Source organism: Corvus cornix, chromosome 15, assembly GCF_000738735.6.
Source record: "Corvus cornix cornix isolate S_Up_H32 chromosome 15, ASM73873v5, whole genome shotgun sequence".
Taxonomy (NCBI): Eukaryota; Metazoa; Chordata; class Aves; order Passeriformes; family Corvidae; genus Corvus; species Corvus cornix.
This window is the reverse complement of record NC_046345.1, coordinates 1,315,444-1,334,347: the sequence shown is the minus strand read 5'-3', so window position 1 is coordinate 1,334,347 and position 18,904 is coordinate 1,315,444. Positions and strand designations below refer to the sequence as shown.

Here is an 18,904-nt window from a genome sequence, read left to right as displayed (position 1 = left end):
ACTAATTCACATTGCAGAAAACATCCTAGAGTGCTTCATAGTATTCATACTTAAAACTTACCAAGAGATCTTCATTTATTTTACTTTATGCAAACAAGAAGGGAAGGAGTAAGAGGGATCAGAAACACTTGTGAGTGAATCGTTCCAAAGGTTATTCATATATATAAATACTACAAAATACACACATGAAAAATGCCGTGTAAGGCACAGACTTAGCGGGTTACAGAATTCCATTGCAATAGAATCTAGAGCTCCTAGTTATTCCAGCATGGTCCTTCCCACGAGTGTGTAGATCCAGGTTATAACACTTGGATAACACAAAAAAACAAAGAGAAGAATCATTACAGATTAAAAAAAAAAATACTGCCAGGGATTTCAGTAAGTATTTGCTATATAAAAATAAATACTCATTCTTGGCTCTGTTCAAATTCTGTTGCATTTGCTGTCCTCAAATGATGAAATTATGTTTGTGTTTTACGTCTCTGGAAGGTCATCGTCCCAAACGTTACTGGTAATTGAGTATTTACTATAAGCATGAGTGTCTTGAAATCTGATCATTATAATACAGTTATTATAGTTTGGGAATTAAAACAATTAAGGAAGATGACACCATTAACCATGTATAAAACCACTGGTATTTGGCCTTAGAATAGGTACCAGATTTGTGGATGCTCAGGAATGTAGATGGGTTAAAAAATAATTGGAAAAATTCAAGGGAGAGAAATATACCAAAGATATTGATACAATTGTTGGCTTGGGAATTCTCTGAACTTCAAATCTTCAGAGCCTGGAAAAGCACCTTCACTGCGTATTTGCTCTCCTGTACCCTTCCCAAAACACCCAGTTTTGACAATGCCACAAAAGCAGCCATGGGACCGCTTGGTCTGACCCAGTGCAGTTCGTAGTAGTGTAGAGGCTCTTGGTACATTGAAGGAAAAGATCAGATTCCTCAAAAACTTCAGATATTGAAAATTTTGGTAGAGTTTTTGCATGCACATAGTTTTTTAATACAAATGCAGAAACTAAATTTGCATCTAGGTTAATGGCATATCTTTTCTAAAGCTGATGTGTGAGGTGAAGCCTTTGCAACCAGAAATTCAAGTGTTGAAAAGATTCACTGATCCTGATTTCTTTTGTATCAAATGACCCACTTTAAGGGATATGCTCTTTACCTTGTCACTGCTTTCCTGCACCTGTTCCCAAGAAGCCCCTCACTGATAAATTTGCCAAGTGGTGGAGTTAGAGGGAAGATACTTCCCTTATTTTACTCAACTAACTGTGAACAGAATTAGACAATCAATACCTAAACCCATGTTAACCACATGGCATTTTGTCTCCATTTTTACCAAAATGTACTTCATTTTGGCAGCAGTGTCGATGGTAGGATGGAAGGCCATATATGTCATCCCTTTGATATCAGTGATTTCAATATCTACTGGGTTTTTGTATGCTCATTTGCATTTTGAGGAGTGGTCTTCTGGTCCAAAAAGCCACCTCTTCAGATCTAAAGCTGAAGGGTATCCACCTGTGGCACCCCAAATTTTTGATCCATGCAGTAGATACCGATTGTGTACTAGGAAAGAGCACAGTGACCAGGTGAGCTGATTCCTTTGGGAATATCGGTACCTTGTGATCCCGAGTCCTTGCTAAAAACATTTGTCAGCCAAAGAGATGACAATGCCAGGCCCTGTGGTAGAAAACCCCATTTCAGATGTACTGAATACAAAGCCAGGCCATGCTGTCAGCGTGCAGCACGAGTGAGTAACTGCGAGAGATACAAGTTATATCTCCATTACAAGGATAGATGCTGACACTGGAGTAAAATAAAATCACTTTAAATGGCAATACTCCTAACTGCAGACAAAGCACAGAAGGCAGAAGAGAGATGATAATGCACCCAGGTACAGGGATGGCATAAACCTGAACGTTAACTATTTGTTCACTCTATTCCTTTATGTGACTTCAGATCTCTGGCAGAATTTGGGGTGCATCCCTCTCCTGTTCTTTCTTTTGGAATCCTGTATAGATGGGACAACACAGAATGTGATTTCTGTATGGACACTTGCACTGAACTGGCCACAATCACATGCCAAGCATTTAAAATTCTATATTTAAAGAGAACTAGTTATGAAAATTATAATTATGACTAATTACATGAGAGAGCAGAGAGACACATTAAACGGACACCCACCTAGTCCTACCCATTTAAAGAATAGCAGAATGTATGTGTAGCTTGTTCCTCTCTGCATCCATACACAAACCACGTGGTGTCATTGGCACATTTTACATATAGGGACACTGAGGGACCTTGTTTAAGGTCACACCAAAAAGCCAGAGTCACTGGGATGATGCAGAGCCAGGAGAACAATGCATGCCTCAAACTGAGCAGCAGTTCAATGGGCCTTGGAGGAGCAGGCAGCCAGTGCTAAGGAATCACATCCAAACCCACTCACAAGGATCCGGGGCACTCTACAGCTCTGCCTAAATGACAGAGTAGTGAGCAAAGATTACTTTACACTACAGTGTTATTAAATTCAAGATGACAGACTGCAATGTCTGTTACACTCAGGTACGTCAGGAGTGCTAAACTGCTGGGAACACCACAATCCCAACGCCTGCTTTCCAAAGTTCTATCAGGTTATTCCTTCTGATACAATTCTGCTGCCAGTCCAGTCTTAGGGTTGACAGGTTTCTGATTTTCTTTTAATATTGGAAGTGTACTTAGCACAAATATTAGTATTTTTTTGCCTTAAAACCCCCACATTTTCATGTTCAGAAAAATGTGTACAATCTTATACTTCAACTGTTTTCCATTTTTTGATGAACATTATCCATCCCATGCAGAGAACAAGACAACTTTATAGCTTTTGCATTCCCTAACAAAAAAATAGCAATTTGGATAGCTGTAGTACCTGTTGTAATGCTCAATCACCTACACAAAATGCTACTTCTCTGAGTATATGATCATGTTTTCACCTGAGAAATGTTGGTGAGATGTATTTGATGCACAGAACTTCTGCATGGATGCGATAGGTGCAGTGACAAAACACAAATTGTACAAAACACCCCAGCGCCTGCACAGGGGTTGGAGAGTTCCTCTGGCAATTGCTACCCGCACACAGAAATCGGAGCTTCAATTTGATGGGTTTTTCTTTCTGCTTTCATTTTTTAGCATTGGGTCAGTGAATTGGCACATGATTTTAACACTGTGGCTGGCAAAATACAGAGAGGGAGCTGAGAGACCTCAAAGGCTGCATTTTCAGCCTAAAGTACATTATATGGTACATTTGAACATTTTTAGAGGCTGACTGACTTTAAGAAGACAACTCTGGTGCACTGTCACTCTCCTTGCTTCTGAGCATGTTCCTTATTTCCTCACAGTTATTGCAGGGAATATGCTTCATGTAAGACTGAAAATTTTGGTTTTGCCTGTCGACACTCATGAGAGCCCATAAAGACTTCAAAATGAAACTCCTGAGATTCTGATGTTCTATTGATTCTGCAAACTAACCTTCAACTGGATAATCTGAGGAGCAGCACAGTAATCACCATTAATAAAATGTCAGAATCTAACTTTATGTGTACAAACCTACTCTGGAGCAATCAAGCATCACAAAAATCCAAACATATTCAGGATTAAAAACAATTTAAATGGCTTTGATTAATGTTAGAGATATAATTTGGACTGTATCAAAGGTAGGTAATGACATTTTCTGTATAATTTAGTCTCAAGTGTTGCAGTTTCCTTTTCCAGGATTTCTTATATGTTCTTCCCTGCCTTCAGACACACTGCTCTGTTTTTGTGCTTGGTGCTAATTGAACTGTTGTCATAAATTGTTCACAGCAACCCATATTTTCATTATAAATGCATTAAGAAATTAGTCTGGGTTCTTTGAATCTGAGTGTGATTTGTGTACTTAACTCCTTCGCTTCTCTTTGAAAGTGGAAGCCTAAGCAAATCATCTTAGGCAGAGCTTGTACTGAAAATTCTGGTACTGAATTATTGTACCTAGAAAGACAAGAAATCACATTTCACAGGAGCAAGAACAGCTGTAGTGAAAGCTATTCTGTCCAGCCTTCTTTACCATTTTTATCACCGTGTTATTTGACTTCTGCCTCTTATCCATGACAGCCTCTGCCAATGGACTCAATGTGCAACTTCCAAAACTTGGTTCTCTTATGGAAGCAATGCATAGACTCCAGTTCAGACTTGATAAATAGGATCTCTACTACCTGTCAGGTCTCCTGAATAATCTCATGTTCCATCTAATTTACATCAGACAGAATTGTTTTTCACAATTCGAAGAATACAGATGTTGGTAGTTTATGAATTATGATAGGATTGGGTTTTGGTCCTCTAGTGAAAGTTGCCTTGGAAAGAAATAGCATTTCTTGTCACCATGTCTGCTTTTTCTTATAAATGAGATGAATTGTCAACATTATCTACAAATTCAAGTGCAGGACATAAATGTTTGATAGCTGCTGTGTTTTACTGTCAGCTGCTGGATTCTTATATTTAAACTCATCCAACAAGTATTTGTAGCATCTAGCAAAATCTACAATCAAGCAGAAGAGATTAAGGCTGTTACACATTTTTGAATGAGTTTTTCAATGAGAAATGCTTCTTCACATTCTTGTGGGAAAAATTATGTTGAAATTGCATCCATATGATATCCTCTTTCTGCTTTTTCCACATTTGAATTAGCTGCTACTGACAATAAAATCATGTAAACCATGACAGTACAAAGCATACTCCTGACAAAGTTCTCTGCAGTTCCTCCCTGAAAATCTCTGTGCTAAGGTACTCTTTCCTGACTTGGCTTATCGAGCTAGGGATAGTGTCTTGCATGAACAATGGGCTTTTTAGAATCTGCCAAAATATGCTTTACTCATTTTGTTTAGGGTAATAGCTAATAATAAACTTTGACACCTTTTCCAGGAACTGACTACAGATAGAACCTCACTGATTTTGGTTGATTAGCCAGCTACAGAGGACTGCCTGTATTTGCCTGAAGGACCAGAGCCTGATTTCTCAGGATAAAACCAGCAGATTGTGGAATAAGACACCATTTTAAGGTGTTGCTTTGTCATAGTGTGTGTGGAGGGGTTGTTTCCCTGCTTAGGTGATTTCTGCCCTCAATACCTCTTAAGACTGAAATATTTCAAATACTCACTACTTCTTCCTAACCTGCCCCTTGCTTGCCATGTGCCACAGCTGTAATAAATATTATTAGAAGTGCGTTTGCTGTATTTACATTCTTTTTGCCACAAGAAGGAGGAAGAGATGCCAGCTATCCAGGATACTCAGGGGAAAGCGTGAAAATTAAAGGAATAGGGATGAAACGGCTGCCTGTGAATTATGTTTAGAAGATGGAACTGAAAACGTGTACAAAGGGCAGAACAAGAGGGTGAGGAGGCGGTGGCAGGGCCCAGGTGGGGGAAACACGAGTGGGCCCAGGTGAGGAAAGCACGGGTGGGCCGAGGTGGCTGGCGGTGGGTTTCCCTCTGCCTGGAGGGGAACGTGCACTGGGCAGTCTCGTGTTTTGACAGGGCTCTTTTCTTTCGGTTTTCTGTTTTTACCGTGCGCTGCTTCCCAGCAGGACCGGAGGCAGCGGGAGCGCCGGAGCGGCGCGGTGAGGCTGGGGAGGAACCGCTGCTCTCCCGGGACGGGCCGTCCATCGCCCCGCTCCCGCACCCCGCTCCCGCACCAGGGCTCTCCTCGCTGCCGTGTCCGCCGCCTGGAGCCCCTCACAGCCCTCCGCAGCCCTTCGCCCTGAGCCGCTGTCTCACCGCATCAGCTGCCCGCGGCGGGCGCTCCGGCGCGGGTCCCGCTGCAGCGCTCTCTCAGCTGTGAGTCCCCGTCCCCTCACGCCCCTGAGGGTGGGGCTCGGCGGTGCCCCCTCCCTTCATCCCTCCCTCCCTCCTCCCAGGGAAAACTGTCTGAGCGCGCCGCGGCCGCGGCCGCTCATAAAGGCGGGGAAAGCGGCCGAGGGCGCTCGGGGCCAGCACAGCCGGACAGCGGCCGTGGGGACGCGCCAGCCCCGCTGCTTCACGCACCTTCCTTCCCTTTGCTTGCCCGCTTCAAAAGTTTTGCCCAGGGAGCGGCAGCGGTGCCGGCCGGGGTACCCGCCATGGGCGCTGCCCGTGCCCGCCGGGCTTAGCGCGGAGCGGCGCTGAGGGCGCGGAGCGGGGCTGCGCACGGAGCGATGGCGCGGGCGGCGGGCGCGGAGAGCTAACGGCGGAGGAGCCCCGGGGCCGGGCGGGACGTGGCTCGGCAGCCCCTGGCAGCCCCTCGGCAGCCCCTCGGCATGGCGCGGGCGGCCGGGCTGCTGCTCGGAGCGCTGCTCTGCGGAGGTAAGGGGCGCGGGGGCGGCCGGGGCGCGCACAGCAGGCACCAGTTGATCGCGGACGGGCGGCTGCAACCCCTTCCCGAGCCGAGAGCCCTCCTGTCCGCCGTGTGAACTAAACTGCCCCTTCCTCCTCTTCCCCCTGCCTTTTCCTTTAAATCCTGCCTCTGTCTTTCTCTGCTGCTCTCTCTCTGCCTTGTTTATGTGAATGGTGGGAAACCTTGCGAGCTTGCGTTTGTCTGAGATGAGAAACGGGCAAAGTTTACTTTCTCTCGTCATCAACGATGATCATTTTACAAATCGTAATTATTGCCTCGTGTTAAAGGAGCCCCTCTGGAGAGGGGGTGTCCTAGTGCCAGCTTGGGGCGGAATTTGGGCAGCGGTGAAAGCTCCAAGAGCAGCAGGGTGACAGTGTTTAGGAATGGTGTCCTTTAAATTATACTGGAATTGTGCGGTGTTAGCTCCGGAGCCTGGATGGAAGCGCTGTCACCTGGGTTGGACAAGATGCTTGTTATCTTGATTAAAGGGACAGCTGAGGAACAAGTTTGGCTTAGCAGAGAGGTCATTTGAATGATCTGCTGGTTTTTCTCATCGCTGAACCTCTGTGATGAGAGAGTTCCTTTGACAAAGGCAAATCTTCTCTGAAGTGATTCAGGGATGCAGACAGTGCATGATCCCAAGGGGGATTTGTGTGCAGAATAGTAGGTGACTGCCATGTCTCAACACTTCTTGTTTTCTTGCTCAGACGAAACATGATGGTTGTGGATGCTTTATTAAAACATGCCCCCCTCCCCCTCGGGGTGGGCGGTGGGAGGCTGTGGAAACTTGCTAAGCTATCTGCAATGGCTGCAGTCGTTGCCATTCCTAGGAATAAAAAAAAAAAATTGCCTTTTATCCTGTTGGTATTAGTGGTGCTCTTTGACTGTTGTAAGAAGATTACTCCTAAAAGACTCTTCATTGTTTAGTTCGGTCCAGTCCTGCCAACCTCTCTCCCAGGGCAGTTGATTGTGGAGGCTGCCGTGAGAGATACGGAAGTATCTCAAGGGTGAAGCAAGAGCGGAATCAGTAGCAATTCATAAAGGGACTTTTCCCACCCCAGTCGGCAGGGAAAACAAAGTACTTGGCAGAAAATTGCATGGCCTCTTAATGCCGGTCATTTCACCGTGCATTAAAATTAATGGACGTGAAGTCCCAGTGCCTTGACACGCTCTGGAAGTGCCGATGTGAAGAGTCTAAAACGCGGGTTTCTCTTCTGATTGCTGTAGCCTGGAGGTGAGAATTATATCAACCTCGTGCTCACCTTCAGAGACTGCACGGGGTTAAGGTTTGTAAAGAGTGTCTGGCGTTTTTTGGGGCTGCTTTTACAGTCACAAACGCATCCTCTCCAATGAGCTTTTGCATTAGGCTTAATATGCTGAGTTAGGCACCAATATATGGGCACTTTCTCTCTGAAAGTATTTATAGAACAGAAACAGGAGGCTAGGGCTCTCCTCAGAGGTGGGAGAAAGTGCTACAGTGAGAGTTTATAAACACCCCAGCTCCTTAAGCCATTTCTCCCTGCTGGAACCTGGCTCAGCGTTGACTCAGCCATGCAGGAGAGAAGTCGGGAGTGGTGCCCCAGGCAGGCACTGCCAGCAGCTGCTGCTGGGGGCTCCGGGGCTGTGCTCTGCCAGAATAAAGGACAAAATATTACTTCCCTTCAGGGAAGAAAAGCAGAGGTTCTGAGCGGGGAATTGGCCTCTCAGCATTGTTGGGCACTGTATGGTTTAGAAAAGAGCCACTTAATTAAACTTATTTAATAAGGTGTTTGTATAGTTTCCTAGTGGAGCCTTAATGAGCATTTCATTTGCGCTCCCCTCGTGTATTTGCACTCTCTTTGTTGGCGTGTGAGGATAGTGATTGTTCTTGAGAGCTAAAGTCCAACTAAATGAAAGTCACTTTATAGCTCACAAGCAAAAACGTTTGTAAATGTGCTGAGAAACTTACTGTTATAGACAAGTTGTCGTTTGCTATTTAAAGAGCTATATTTACTTCTCTAAACTCATTAGCATCTCCTATCAGGCTTGAATTTCTAAGAAACTTCTCCTGAAATGTTGCCTTAGGCCTCAGTGTGCCATTATGCTAGGGTTATTATCTGGCCAATAATGTTAATTCATTCAATCTCAAGAAAGAAGCTTGGCATTTTATTTAAGCCATGCCTCTAGTCAGACCAGGATGTATAAAAGTCAGTGTGCAAAAGTGCTCTTGCATTTAGGTGCAAGCACATGTTTTACATACCCATTACTGGATAGCTGTTCCTTAGGTGGAGAGGATGTGTGTGAAATTGTATTTACATAAGTAAATCCCAAGTGTATATATATTCCTTTCAGGAAATGACCTCTTCTCAGCAAAGTGCTAATGCATGTGCTTAAGCCCCTTTACAGCCTATAGGAGGTATTCATGAGCTTGAAGTAAGATTATTTATTTATTTTCGTAGCTTTTCTGAGGCAGAGTGTAAATGTGAACACAAATGTAAGATTGGCTTCATTTTGCAATGTACAGATAAGTGGGAATCTTCAGTTTCTTACTAGCAGTGAACTAGAACAAGGCTCATAGAAACTGCCAAGTACAGTGAGCCCTAAAAAAGCATTTAAGGATGCACAGCTAGAGAACTGATTTGTTTACACAAGCATCTGTAAGTGCAAGAAAGTGTTGAACAGGAGAAGATGTTAATGGTACATGGAGTTACCAAGATTTTAGGTGCAGAAGAAGTGTTTGAAGACAAATGCAACCACAGCTGTGCATCCATAGGTTGGTACAGCACTGCCAGGCTCTGCTCTTCTTCATCCCACAATCCTGCAGTACGTCCTTGCTTTAGTTACGCTGCAGTGGACACTGATTGAGGCTCTTTATTTTGAATATTGTTTCATTGTGATTTTAAATTAATCAAGCAGTGAGGGGGTTTTATGTCTTATTTTGAAAGTTCAGTAGCATGGCATACCCTACTGTTATGGAAAACTTCCTAAATTTCCTTTTTCTCAATTTCATCACGTTAGTGCTAGCCAAGAACACAGCAGGAACTTGCATTATGTTAAATTATAGCTGCATGGAGTTTTTATAAGTGGCTAATCTCTCATCTGGATATAACCCTTTCAAAATGGAGATAGTGCTATTAATATTCCACTTTACTTTGTTTTCATATTTGGTAGTAGATCAAAGTTTATTAGACACTGTACTTACCTAGTAAAACACCCAGCAGTTGTACTACAAATGGCTGTTTGAACCTGCTTTTAAGTGCATGAGTGTGTGATATAAAATATCATCCCTGTAATCACTTTTCTAATGCATAAATGTGTGTCTGGCTCTTGAAATGCAGAACTAAGTATCTGTGTGAAATCAAGTACTAAACAGCACAATGTTAGGTTTCCTTAAATGGCCAAATATTAGTAAGTATTGAAAAATTCTGTTCATTGGGATGAAGGGATGGGGTTTTACTGTGAATTGGGATTTAGTTCTGTGTTTTTAAACTGTAATGACAAAGCAGAACTTCAGCACTACTGAAAAGGTGGCTTGTAAGTAATAGCCAGAAACTCTGTGAATAATGGCAAATTTGCCAAAAGTGTTGGAATACAAACTTTCCTGGTTAGAGTTTTCAAGGTAATGCCCCCCTGCAGTAAATCTCTCAGAGCTTTTGTTCCTAAGTGTGGTAAAGGTTGTATCTATTTAAGACAGTTAAGTGACGAATAAGTAAACTAAAACCTGAAATCTTCAGGGTACGATCATGCCATTAAAGAGGTGTCAGAGATTTCTTGTGTTGAATCCCACTTTTCTCCAGGGCTTTGGTAAACTCTTTAATTTACTCATAAGCTGCATGCAAGTTTGTGCTGCCACACTGAGATTTTGGCAGTGGTTCATATCTGGCAGGCTCCACTAGATGTGTCCCAGCCATTCCCAGCGAGACAAAAAGCATATTATGATAAAAGATGTAAAATGGCACCAAGTCGAGAGAACGGGTGTGTAAGGACAGTAATGGAAAACCATCTAATAGGGATGTAAAAAGGTAAACGGAGGATGTTAGGGAAGGCAAATGCATGTGGTGGGTGACTTCCAATCATACCTGTCCATCAGTTTGAAGGAGACATTTACTGTTCAGTAGGGAGAGCTGATTCCGAAGAGGAAGTGGATTTATGTAAGGAAGGCTGTCAGCAGGAGTTGTACCTGGTAATCCTGCTGTCAGGATTACCACTGCCTTGCTGTTTTTGTCAATCATTTCCTTCTTTGTCTCTTATCCCCTGTGATTACCACTTTGGTGAAACACTTGACCCTGCTTTGGCCACCTTGTCCAGTGGGACTTTATTTGTTTAATATCCGGTGATACAAATGCAGGCAATATTTTGGGATGCTATAAGGTGTTAGCTTAAGGTATTTGGCTGAAATTTGACTTGTCTCTCCTCCATAGTCATTAGCAATAACTTTCTGGTCAGAAAAGTTGTTTTTGTCTAGTTCAAGCTCTTGTCCTGACTTGCTCTTAGAGGCCTGAGTCCTTTATATTTTATTCAGCCTTCCTTACAGACTCAGTACCCTGGCAAAACAGTTTCACAGTGTTCAGCTCTTCAAGCAGTTGTACTGTTTTGTGTTCTGTGGACTGGCTCAGGCTCTAGTGACAGATGTGACCCCTTTGAAACAGGGACGGACAAATGGTGCATTGAAAGTTCATAGCTTCTGCAGTCTCCTCACTTAGAGGTATCTGGTAAAAGCCTGCGGATGCATCTTGCTTTGGAAATAATTTCAGTCCAGCAGTGCCTGTGTTTTAGTTAGCAAATGGAAATACTCTCTCTTTATCTATTTGTTCACATTCTTTTGGGTCAATACACAGCCTCAGGTCACCATTTTTCTTTTCAACTGTATGCAGTGAAATGACCCAGTGAGTGTACTCTTCTATTTTCCTTGCTAGTCTAAAGCATATTAATCTGTTGAGCTTGAATTCCATAAACAAAGTGTCATCCCCATCACTAAAATTACTGGCAGCTTTGCAGCACTGGTCAATTAAGTGAACTTTTCGTTAGGGAAGTATGTTGTGACTAAGTGGTTCTTTGCCTCTACACTTAAGAAATGTGCTAATGTCTTACTATTGCAGCACTGACAATCTTGGGTCAGTAACTCTGTGCTTGGAGACAGCCTTTTCTGGCACTTTTTTTGCTTGAATAACAGAGATCATGCTAATTGTAGTGCCACCGTCATTATCCAGAGCCTTCTCTTACAACTGGGCAGTTTTAGCAGCTTGACAGATGCAAGCAGCCAGACAAGTCCCCTCAAGTGGATGCTTCTATTATACACTGCTGCAAGAACTGAACCTGATTTTGCCATCCACTGGTGTTACAAGTGTCATGGGTAAGGTCAAACGTCTTTGTTTTTGTTAAATCATTTCTTCTCACATCCTATTTTTAATATTCTCCACTTGTTAGAAAGTTTCTATAGTTTTGTAGAAGTGCAGTGGGAAATTTTAAATATTTTTATTGTAATTACATTAATGGCTGTTGCCAAAATTTCTGTGTGGTGCTTTTAGTTGTGTATTTCTCTCTAAGGCCACCCACCTGCTGTAAGTGACTTGCCCTTTCCAATACCATGAAGCCAACACTGAGCCCCAAAACAGTGGTAGGAATTTGACATTTATATGAAAACTTTGAAGGTAACTAAGAAGGTAAAGTTTGGGAAAGTTGCTTATTTATATTAAAAAAACCCAAACCAAAACAAAACCAACTTTGAAATAAGTTTTTGCTTTTGGATGGAAAAAAAGACTGAATTGTTTCCTGAGCACATTTAAAAAACAGATTTTCTGTGCCCAGAGAGGAAATCTTAAGTAAATAAAAGGAAAGCTGATGCCCCCTGATGCTGATGCAGCAGAGGGCTTGGACCACTGGATTCTGCTCATTAACTGCAGCAAGCAGTCCCAGGGTGCAGATGGTGAAATATCCCCACCACTGTGTCTAATGCTGTATTACTTAGGTAACTGCTGCATTTTTTTGCTTGGTACCATTTTTCAACTGGACAATTCTTCATTTGAAAATAATTTTTGAAACTGATATAGTTTACAAAACAATTTCCTTTTTAAATTGGGCTTGCATCCTAGATTTACTTAGATGACGCTCCGTTTTTGGTGGACATTTGACTTCAAGTAGATGTATTCAGATTAAAACTGATAACAGCATAGATATTCTATTAATGTTTTTCTGTAATATTGTACTGGTAGTACAAAAGTGAACTGTTTAACTGCTGTGAAAAGATTTGTCATTCCAAACGACTTTTGGAAAGCACTGTAACTTTATGTAACCATTTAATTTTTCCTTCTGATTAAGAGTGAAAGTTAACTTTTAAAATGTTCTTTTCTGTCCTTGTGAAATTCCATTTTCCAACCAGTTGTATTGCCTGAGGCTGCTGTTCCTTACCAGCTTGAGCCAATGTAAATTGATGCTGCCAGGTTTCTGCCCTCTCCCAAACTGAGCCACCCTCTTTTTGTGCCAACCCTGGCGTGCCTCTAATTCCTCTGGAAACTGCTTCAGGGAGATAAAGCACATAAAATACACTTTTTGTTGTTTGGTTTGGTTTTTTTTGTTTGTTTTTTTTTTTTAAAAGGGTGAGTTTGTATCACCTTGGGATCAACTTACCGCTTGAATAAGCAAGCAAGAAGGCAGGGCCTGGTGGGGGGAGGGACAGCAGGGCTGAGCTGGGTCCTGCAGCCCAGCAATTGCAGTGGTATGGCTTTAATTTGTCCCTGGGACACTCCAGTAAAAAAAGGGTTTGTTCTGGGAGGTGCTTACATCATATATCCACTGCAGGATATTAAACACTGAGAGGTTAGAGAACATGAGAGGCACTCAGTAAATGATGCAGCTTTTATTTCTCTATTGGGTGGGTTTTTTCCCTCATTTTGCTGATTCTGTATCGTGTTGAACAAATAAAAGTGAGTATTAATGTACATAAATATACTGCCATTTCCTAATGCAGGTAGAATGTGCTTTTTGATGCTTAAGATAAAATTATTTTACTGAGCTCCAACCAAACACACACCGTCACCACCCCCACAAACAAAAAAAAAAGCCCCAAACCCTGAGTTTCTTGTGCTATTGTTACAAACAGGATTGGTAGAACTACTTCTTACTAGAGTTGTCATTAGGAGAGTTTGGTTTTAGTTTCTTATAAATTCCCCAACCATTAACTGTTTCAGCTAAAGTATTTCGTGCCAAGCATCTGCCTCAGATTGAATAAATTTTTTTCTTTTCCAGAACTTCAGCCAAGAATTCAGTGGTTTACAAGAACAGAGCTTGTGGAGGGGGGCAGGGGGTAGAAACTCTGGATTTTCCTTTGTTTAAAAATAGTTGCTGACCTCTCGTTTGAGAAGCACTGATACCCTGATGAAACATGCCAGGAGGAGACTTGTGGGGTTGCTGAGAAAACAGTCCATGGGTGATTTGATGGGATGTCAAGTTAGCAACATTTGAAAGGATAATTTTGCTTATGACAGGGAAGGAGTTGATGTGTCCTTAGAGCTGAGACCTGTGAAAATTGCTGTGCACTGGGCATGTACCATGCCAGGGTGAGCTCTGCCCTCCTGGCAGTTCCAGATGTTCTCTGCAGGAGTCTGACCTGGGCAAAGCTGTGGGCAGGGGCCATCCTTGTGCTGTCCATGCTCTGTCCCTCCAGGATGCTCTCCTGGAGCAGTGATGGAGGAGAAGCAGAGCTGGACAGGTGGGCACAGACCTTCTGTGGTGTCCCCTGCTCCAGTGCCCGCTGTAACCAGGTGGAACCTCCCTCTTGCCATCAGTGGACATGGAGTCAGGCCCTACAGCTTTCTGATTTCATTACCAATTTAATTCCTGCTGTCTGCAGCTGAATTACCCTGTCAGTCTCTGTACCATGCCATCAGACTTGTTTGGAGACTGAATCCTGACCAGTGGCCTGCATTTGCTGTGCTGCTGGAGCGTGTTGGTTCCATGCTCTCATTTCCAGCCGTCGTTGGGTTGGTGCTGTGGGTGTGCTGGTGGACACAGTAATTATGCTTTATCCATCTTTATTCTTTTACATCTGATTCATTTTTGCACGACTTGAAGGGGTGTTTTTTTACTTTCTAATTTCATATCTCTGCGGAAAGAGCCAGAACGTTTGATCTTTGCACTGCAGAATCAAATGACCTCTGCTGGCATGAAATAAAGAGTAGCAAATAGAATAAATAACTACCGTGGGGAAGGTAATACAGTATTGACTTCTCAATACCTGGTAATTTTCACTGATCAGAACATTGGGGAAGAGGGCGATTGAATTTGGCTGCCCCTTAACGAGGGTGGATACCTGCTTGGGAATATTATCATCTTAAAAACTCGTGAGGGTTTCAATTTTGCTGCAGATTTATGTAAAATCTTGTAGACAATCAATTTGTATTACAGTTTTGTCATATTTCCTCGTATACATTCTGTTGTTATTCCTTGCATTCCCACATTTTTAATGATGAGTTTAATCTAGGCTTTCTTTATCTCCTTTGCTCTTCTGGTGGGATGTGAAATTTGATGGTGTTTCGTGGCTCCGGGTGGGCAGTATTGAGCTGTTTAGATGGAGAAGATGCTTCTCTTTGTGCATAGCTGTAATTAGGGCTTTAGACTCCACCCATACAGTGTATGGGTGGGTACAGCTAGAAAAGGCCCCATGTTTTCTGGCCAGTGTCTGTGCTGTGAGGTGCTTGTTGGGTGACTGTGTGTGACGGGCTTTGGCACCAATAGCCACGGGGAGCTGCACGTGCCCAACCTGAGTGTAAAGCCTCTGCCTCCTGGAAAAGCTGACGTGACCCTGCATGAGCTTGTGGTGGTTCCTGACTGGGTCTCTCGTGTCTCTCCTGCTGTGCCTTCATCACATATCTTCAAATATTTGTCTTTTAGATGGCATTATTTTTACTATTAAAAATAATAAGTTGTGTTTTATTTGGCAGAGTGACTAATTGCTATATTTTCCATCTTTTATAGGTGCTCAGAAGGAGTCTTTTTTGACAGATGTTACTGAGCTCATACTGTATTAAATGCCTTTGTGCTTCTCTTTTTCATAATTATACCCTTGAAAATTTCAGAAAGGAATCTATTAAAGGAATTCAGAAATAGGGAACTCTCTCCCCATGTATATGTGTTGAACATGCTCCCTTGTCATTCCATCACAGTGAGAAAAGGAAAGAGCAAGGAATTCTAAGTGGTGTTCCCTATTTTCTGTACTTCTCTCCCCAGCTGTATGTGCAGATGTGAATGCTGAGGTAACCTGTCAGATTTCATTTGTTCATCTGTAAAATGGGACTGACTATAGCACTTAATTACCTTTTTGTTACCATAATGTGGGTAGGAAAAATATTTTCTACTTCGGGGTAAATTGCAAGTTCTTTTTACATTATTACCTGCAGCAGATCAGGGACTACTGTGAATTATTGCTGTTTCATTTTTGCTGAGGGATAACCCTGCTCTGATAAAAGATCAGGATCACATGATAGTGCTCAACAATTCACTGCAGGTGCCCATTAGTTACATTTTCATATTGATTCCATAAGCTGATGTGTTGTGCTTTGGAAGGTCAGCAGGCTGGTAAAAGGAATTTTTCCAATTGTATGTGACATAATGGAATTAGAATATTTTCATTTTTCCTTTGGAGTGTCATGAGCAGTCTGGAGATAAAAGGATGGTGCTGACTGGTCTTGAAAGACAGATGTGGAAACACCTATGGTGCAAGGTCCATCTGGAAGGTCTTTATTGCATTATGCCCTTATTCAAAGAACCAGAGATTCGTGTGTAGCCTTGGCTCTTTCACGGATTAAAGTTGGATATTGCTGTATTTCAGGCTCAAAGCTTCCCAGGTCCTCAAAGCTTCAGGCTTCCATTGAACTTTAGTCTTGGTTTTGAAAATTCATTTAGAATTAAATTAGCTGTAGTGATGAAACTGTAGCACTTTTAATAGGAATCATCAGATGACATTTAAACATGATCCTGTAGTGCAGTAGTGTCAGAACTGGTTTGAGGTAAAGAAATCGTGCCTTTAGGCAATATTGCTCAGGAAAGTCACAGAATGCAAATGGTTTCTTTGAACAGTACTTACACTGATTTGTTTTTGTTTTGAGAACTGGAAGAGGATCCACCTTTGTCAGTTGCTGGGATGTGTGAATTGGAGTTGAATCTACAAGTTCTGAGTACCTCTAAAATCTGGATCCTGATCTAGACCCTGAAATGCATCTCTCAGCTTTCTAGGGCAAATCAACAGTGCTTCAAACCCATTTAGACTTCGGGAGTGTTCTGACCTTTTTTGTGCTTTGTGGTTCTTGCACTGCCTCCCTTTGTTTCTGCTTTAATAAGGGTGTGTCAGATTGAAGCTGTGGGTCACCCGGGCTTATTAGTTTCTCTTGACTTTTCCTCGTTCATTATTTTAGGACTGTGTACTCTCCTAAAATCAAAGATTAGATTTTAGTGCTAGAACCTGTACCTGAAGAACTGCCAAGACACTGGCATAAGCTATTGGCTGACAGAGTTTATTTATCTAACGAGTCATGGCTGCTTGCTAAAGTGTCTTCAGCCCCCCTTGTTTTCCATGCAGTTTCCCTTCCAATGAAGAGGAGTGGATTTGATGTGTCAGACATTGATGGTGTTATTCACAGACAGAGAATAGTTTATGATGAATTTTTCCCCCCCCCCAGCATTTATATATTCCTTTGTTGGAAGAGGGGAGCTAGTTCAGGATGCCAGGTATAATTTGGCACTGCTAGAGCTGAAGTGATTTCGGAAATTTCTCCTGATAATTACTCTCTTTATAAGTGATAGGTGCAGTTCAAAGAGAACTATTTCAGTATCCTTCATGGGAGGATGTTTGAAACAATTCATTTGAGTCCATTTGTTCAGCTTATTAAAGTACATTTAATCCAAATTATTTGGCTGTTACAAGTAGAGGCATTTTAAATGTATTTATCCTTGATTACCTATTTAGTTTTCACCTCTAAAGAAATAAAAATTTCCTTACTCTGCCCTGTGTCATGCAGTAGCCTTGACAGTTCTGGACACAGAGAGAAGCTCAGTTTTGGTGGAATTTTGGTCTGGAGTTTTATCAGCACAGCAGTTACCCATTTCATCTATGACTTTTTCAAATAATAGTTCATGTGCTGGTTCCTGCCTTCATGTACTGCTGAGAACTCATGAATGTCAGTGTTCTTTCCAGCTGATACAGAGGAGTGATACGCAGGGAGGGTGGAAAGAAAGCACAAGTATTTTCATTGTGGACTATAGGGTTTGGGTGTTTTGGTTCTTACTGGTAATTAGGGCTTAATACTCAATTTTGAATGTCAATATAACGGCTCCAGTTATTGTTACTGGTGATCAGGTTAATGGCCTTTGTTCAGGAGGGTCATTTGTCTTATCAAATGCAGATACCTGCTTCAGAGGGAGGGGGTTCACTCTCTGGGCTGCAGCTGAAAGTGTTTTGTGTATCTTGGACAGTGGTGGGAACAATTTCCCTTTACACAGGTGTTGATAATGAGAGCATTGTAATCACAGGTGAGCTTAATTCAACCCAGTTACCTTTCAGGGAGCACGTGGGCCTGTAGCTCCTGCTAAGTGGTCAGCACTTTTTGGGAATTCATCCCATTTGCTCAGACTTCTACTTAAAGTTAAGATCCCAAATGACTCTCTGCTCCAGTGATCACAGAAGAGAAAGGAATGTGTCCAGAGGATAATTCACGCTGATGTAATGTTTTGACTCCAAAAGGATCTTTCTTCTTCCATAAGCAAAGTGTTGGGCAAGTAAGTTAGTATTTCTGGGCATCAAAAGTGGGTGAAAAGCTGCCCTTTCTGTTACATGTGCTCTGTTTTGTGCATTTGATTATGCAACATTCTGCCTTCTTGGAAAGACAGTTGGGAGTTGCCATCCTCTGGTTTTGTTAAATTTCCATTTGTTATTGAAGAAATACATTTGGATTTATATTGACATTTTCTGTACTAAAATTTCACAAGTGTAAATAGCACTTTACGTAAGTACAGGGTGAATATACACCCTCCCACACCCCACTCCCCTTTATAATTTTTAATTTGTCTCACCACATTTCAGGTTTTAGCTCCTCTTAACTGAAAATGAAATTAAACAGTGTGAGCTTTTTGGAAACTATTTTGAAGAACAGAAAATGTAAACCACATGGCACATTCACAATGTGAAGGTTTAGTGGAGAAATCTTTTCATTGGGAAAACAAACTCTACTGGGTTTACTAAGTGACATTTCAAAGCAGTTGGAGATGAAAGGACTGTGGTCTAATTCATTGCATATGTGATATTTCCTAGTGGATAGGTGTTATGTTGAAAAAGAAGTCAGGGAATTGCAGTAAAACTGAGGGGGCTTTGGTCTGAACTGGTAGTTTAAAAATGAGTCTAATGACATTTTTCTATCTAAAAAGTGACAGATCTCCATGATCAGAAAGTCACAGCTAGAGTAACTGTTCAACACTTAGCACTGTAATACTTTTAAAATGGGACTTTGTCAAGCTTGTAGCAGTTTTAACTGAGGTGTTTCATGCTGCATG

General features: G+C 42.2%; 1 protein-coding gene across 1 annotated transcript in view; it reads left to right on the top strand.

The window, feature by feature from the left end:
- The first annotated feature begins 5,921 nt into the window (after nt 1-5,921).
- TMEM132C (transmembrane protein 132C) overlaps nt 5,922-18,904 on the top strand; it is a 190,735-nt gene continuing 177,752 nt past the window's right edge. Inside the window, exon 1 of the mRNA XM_039560938.1 lies at nt 5,922-6,354. Coding sequence (XP_039416872.1) covers nt 6,309-6,354 — 46 coding nt within the window. The 5' untranslated portion in view covers nt 5,922-6,308. The remainder of the gene's footprint in view (nt 6,355-18,904) is intronic.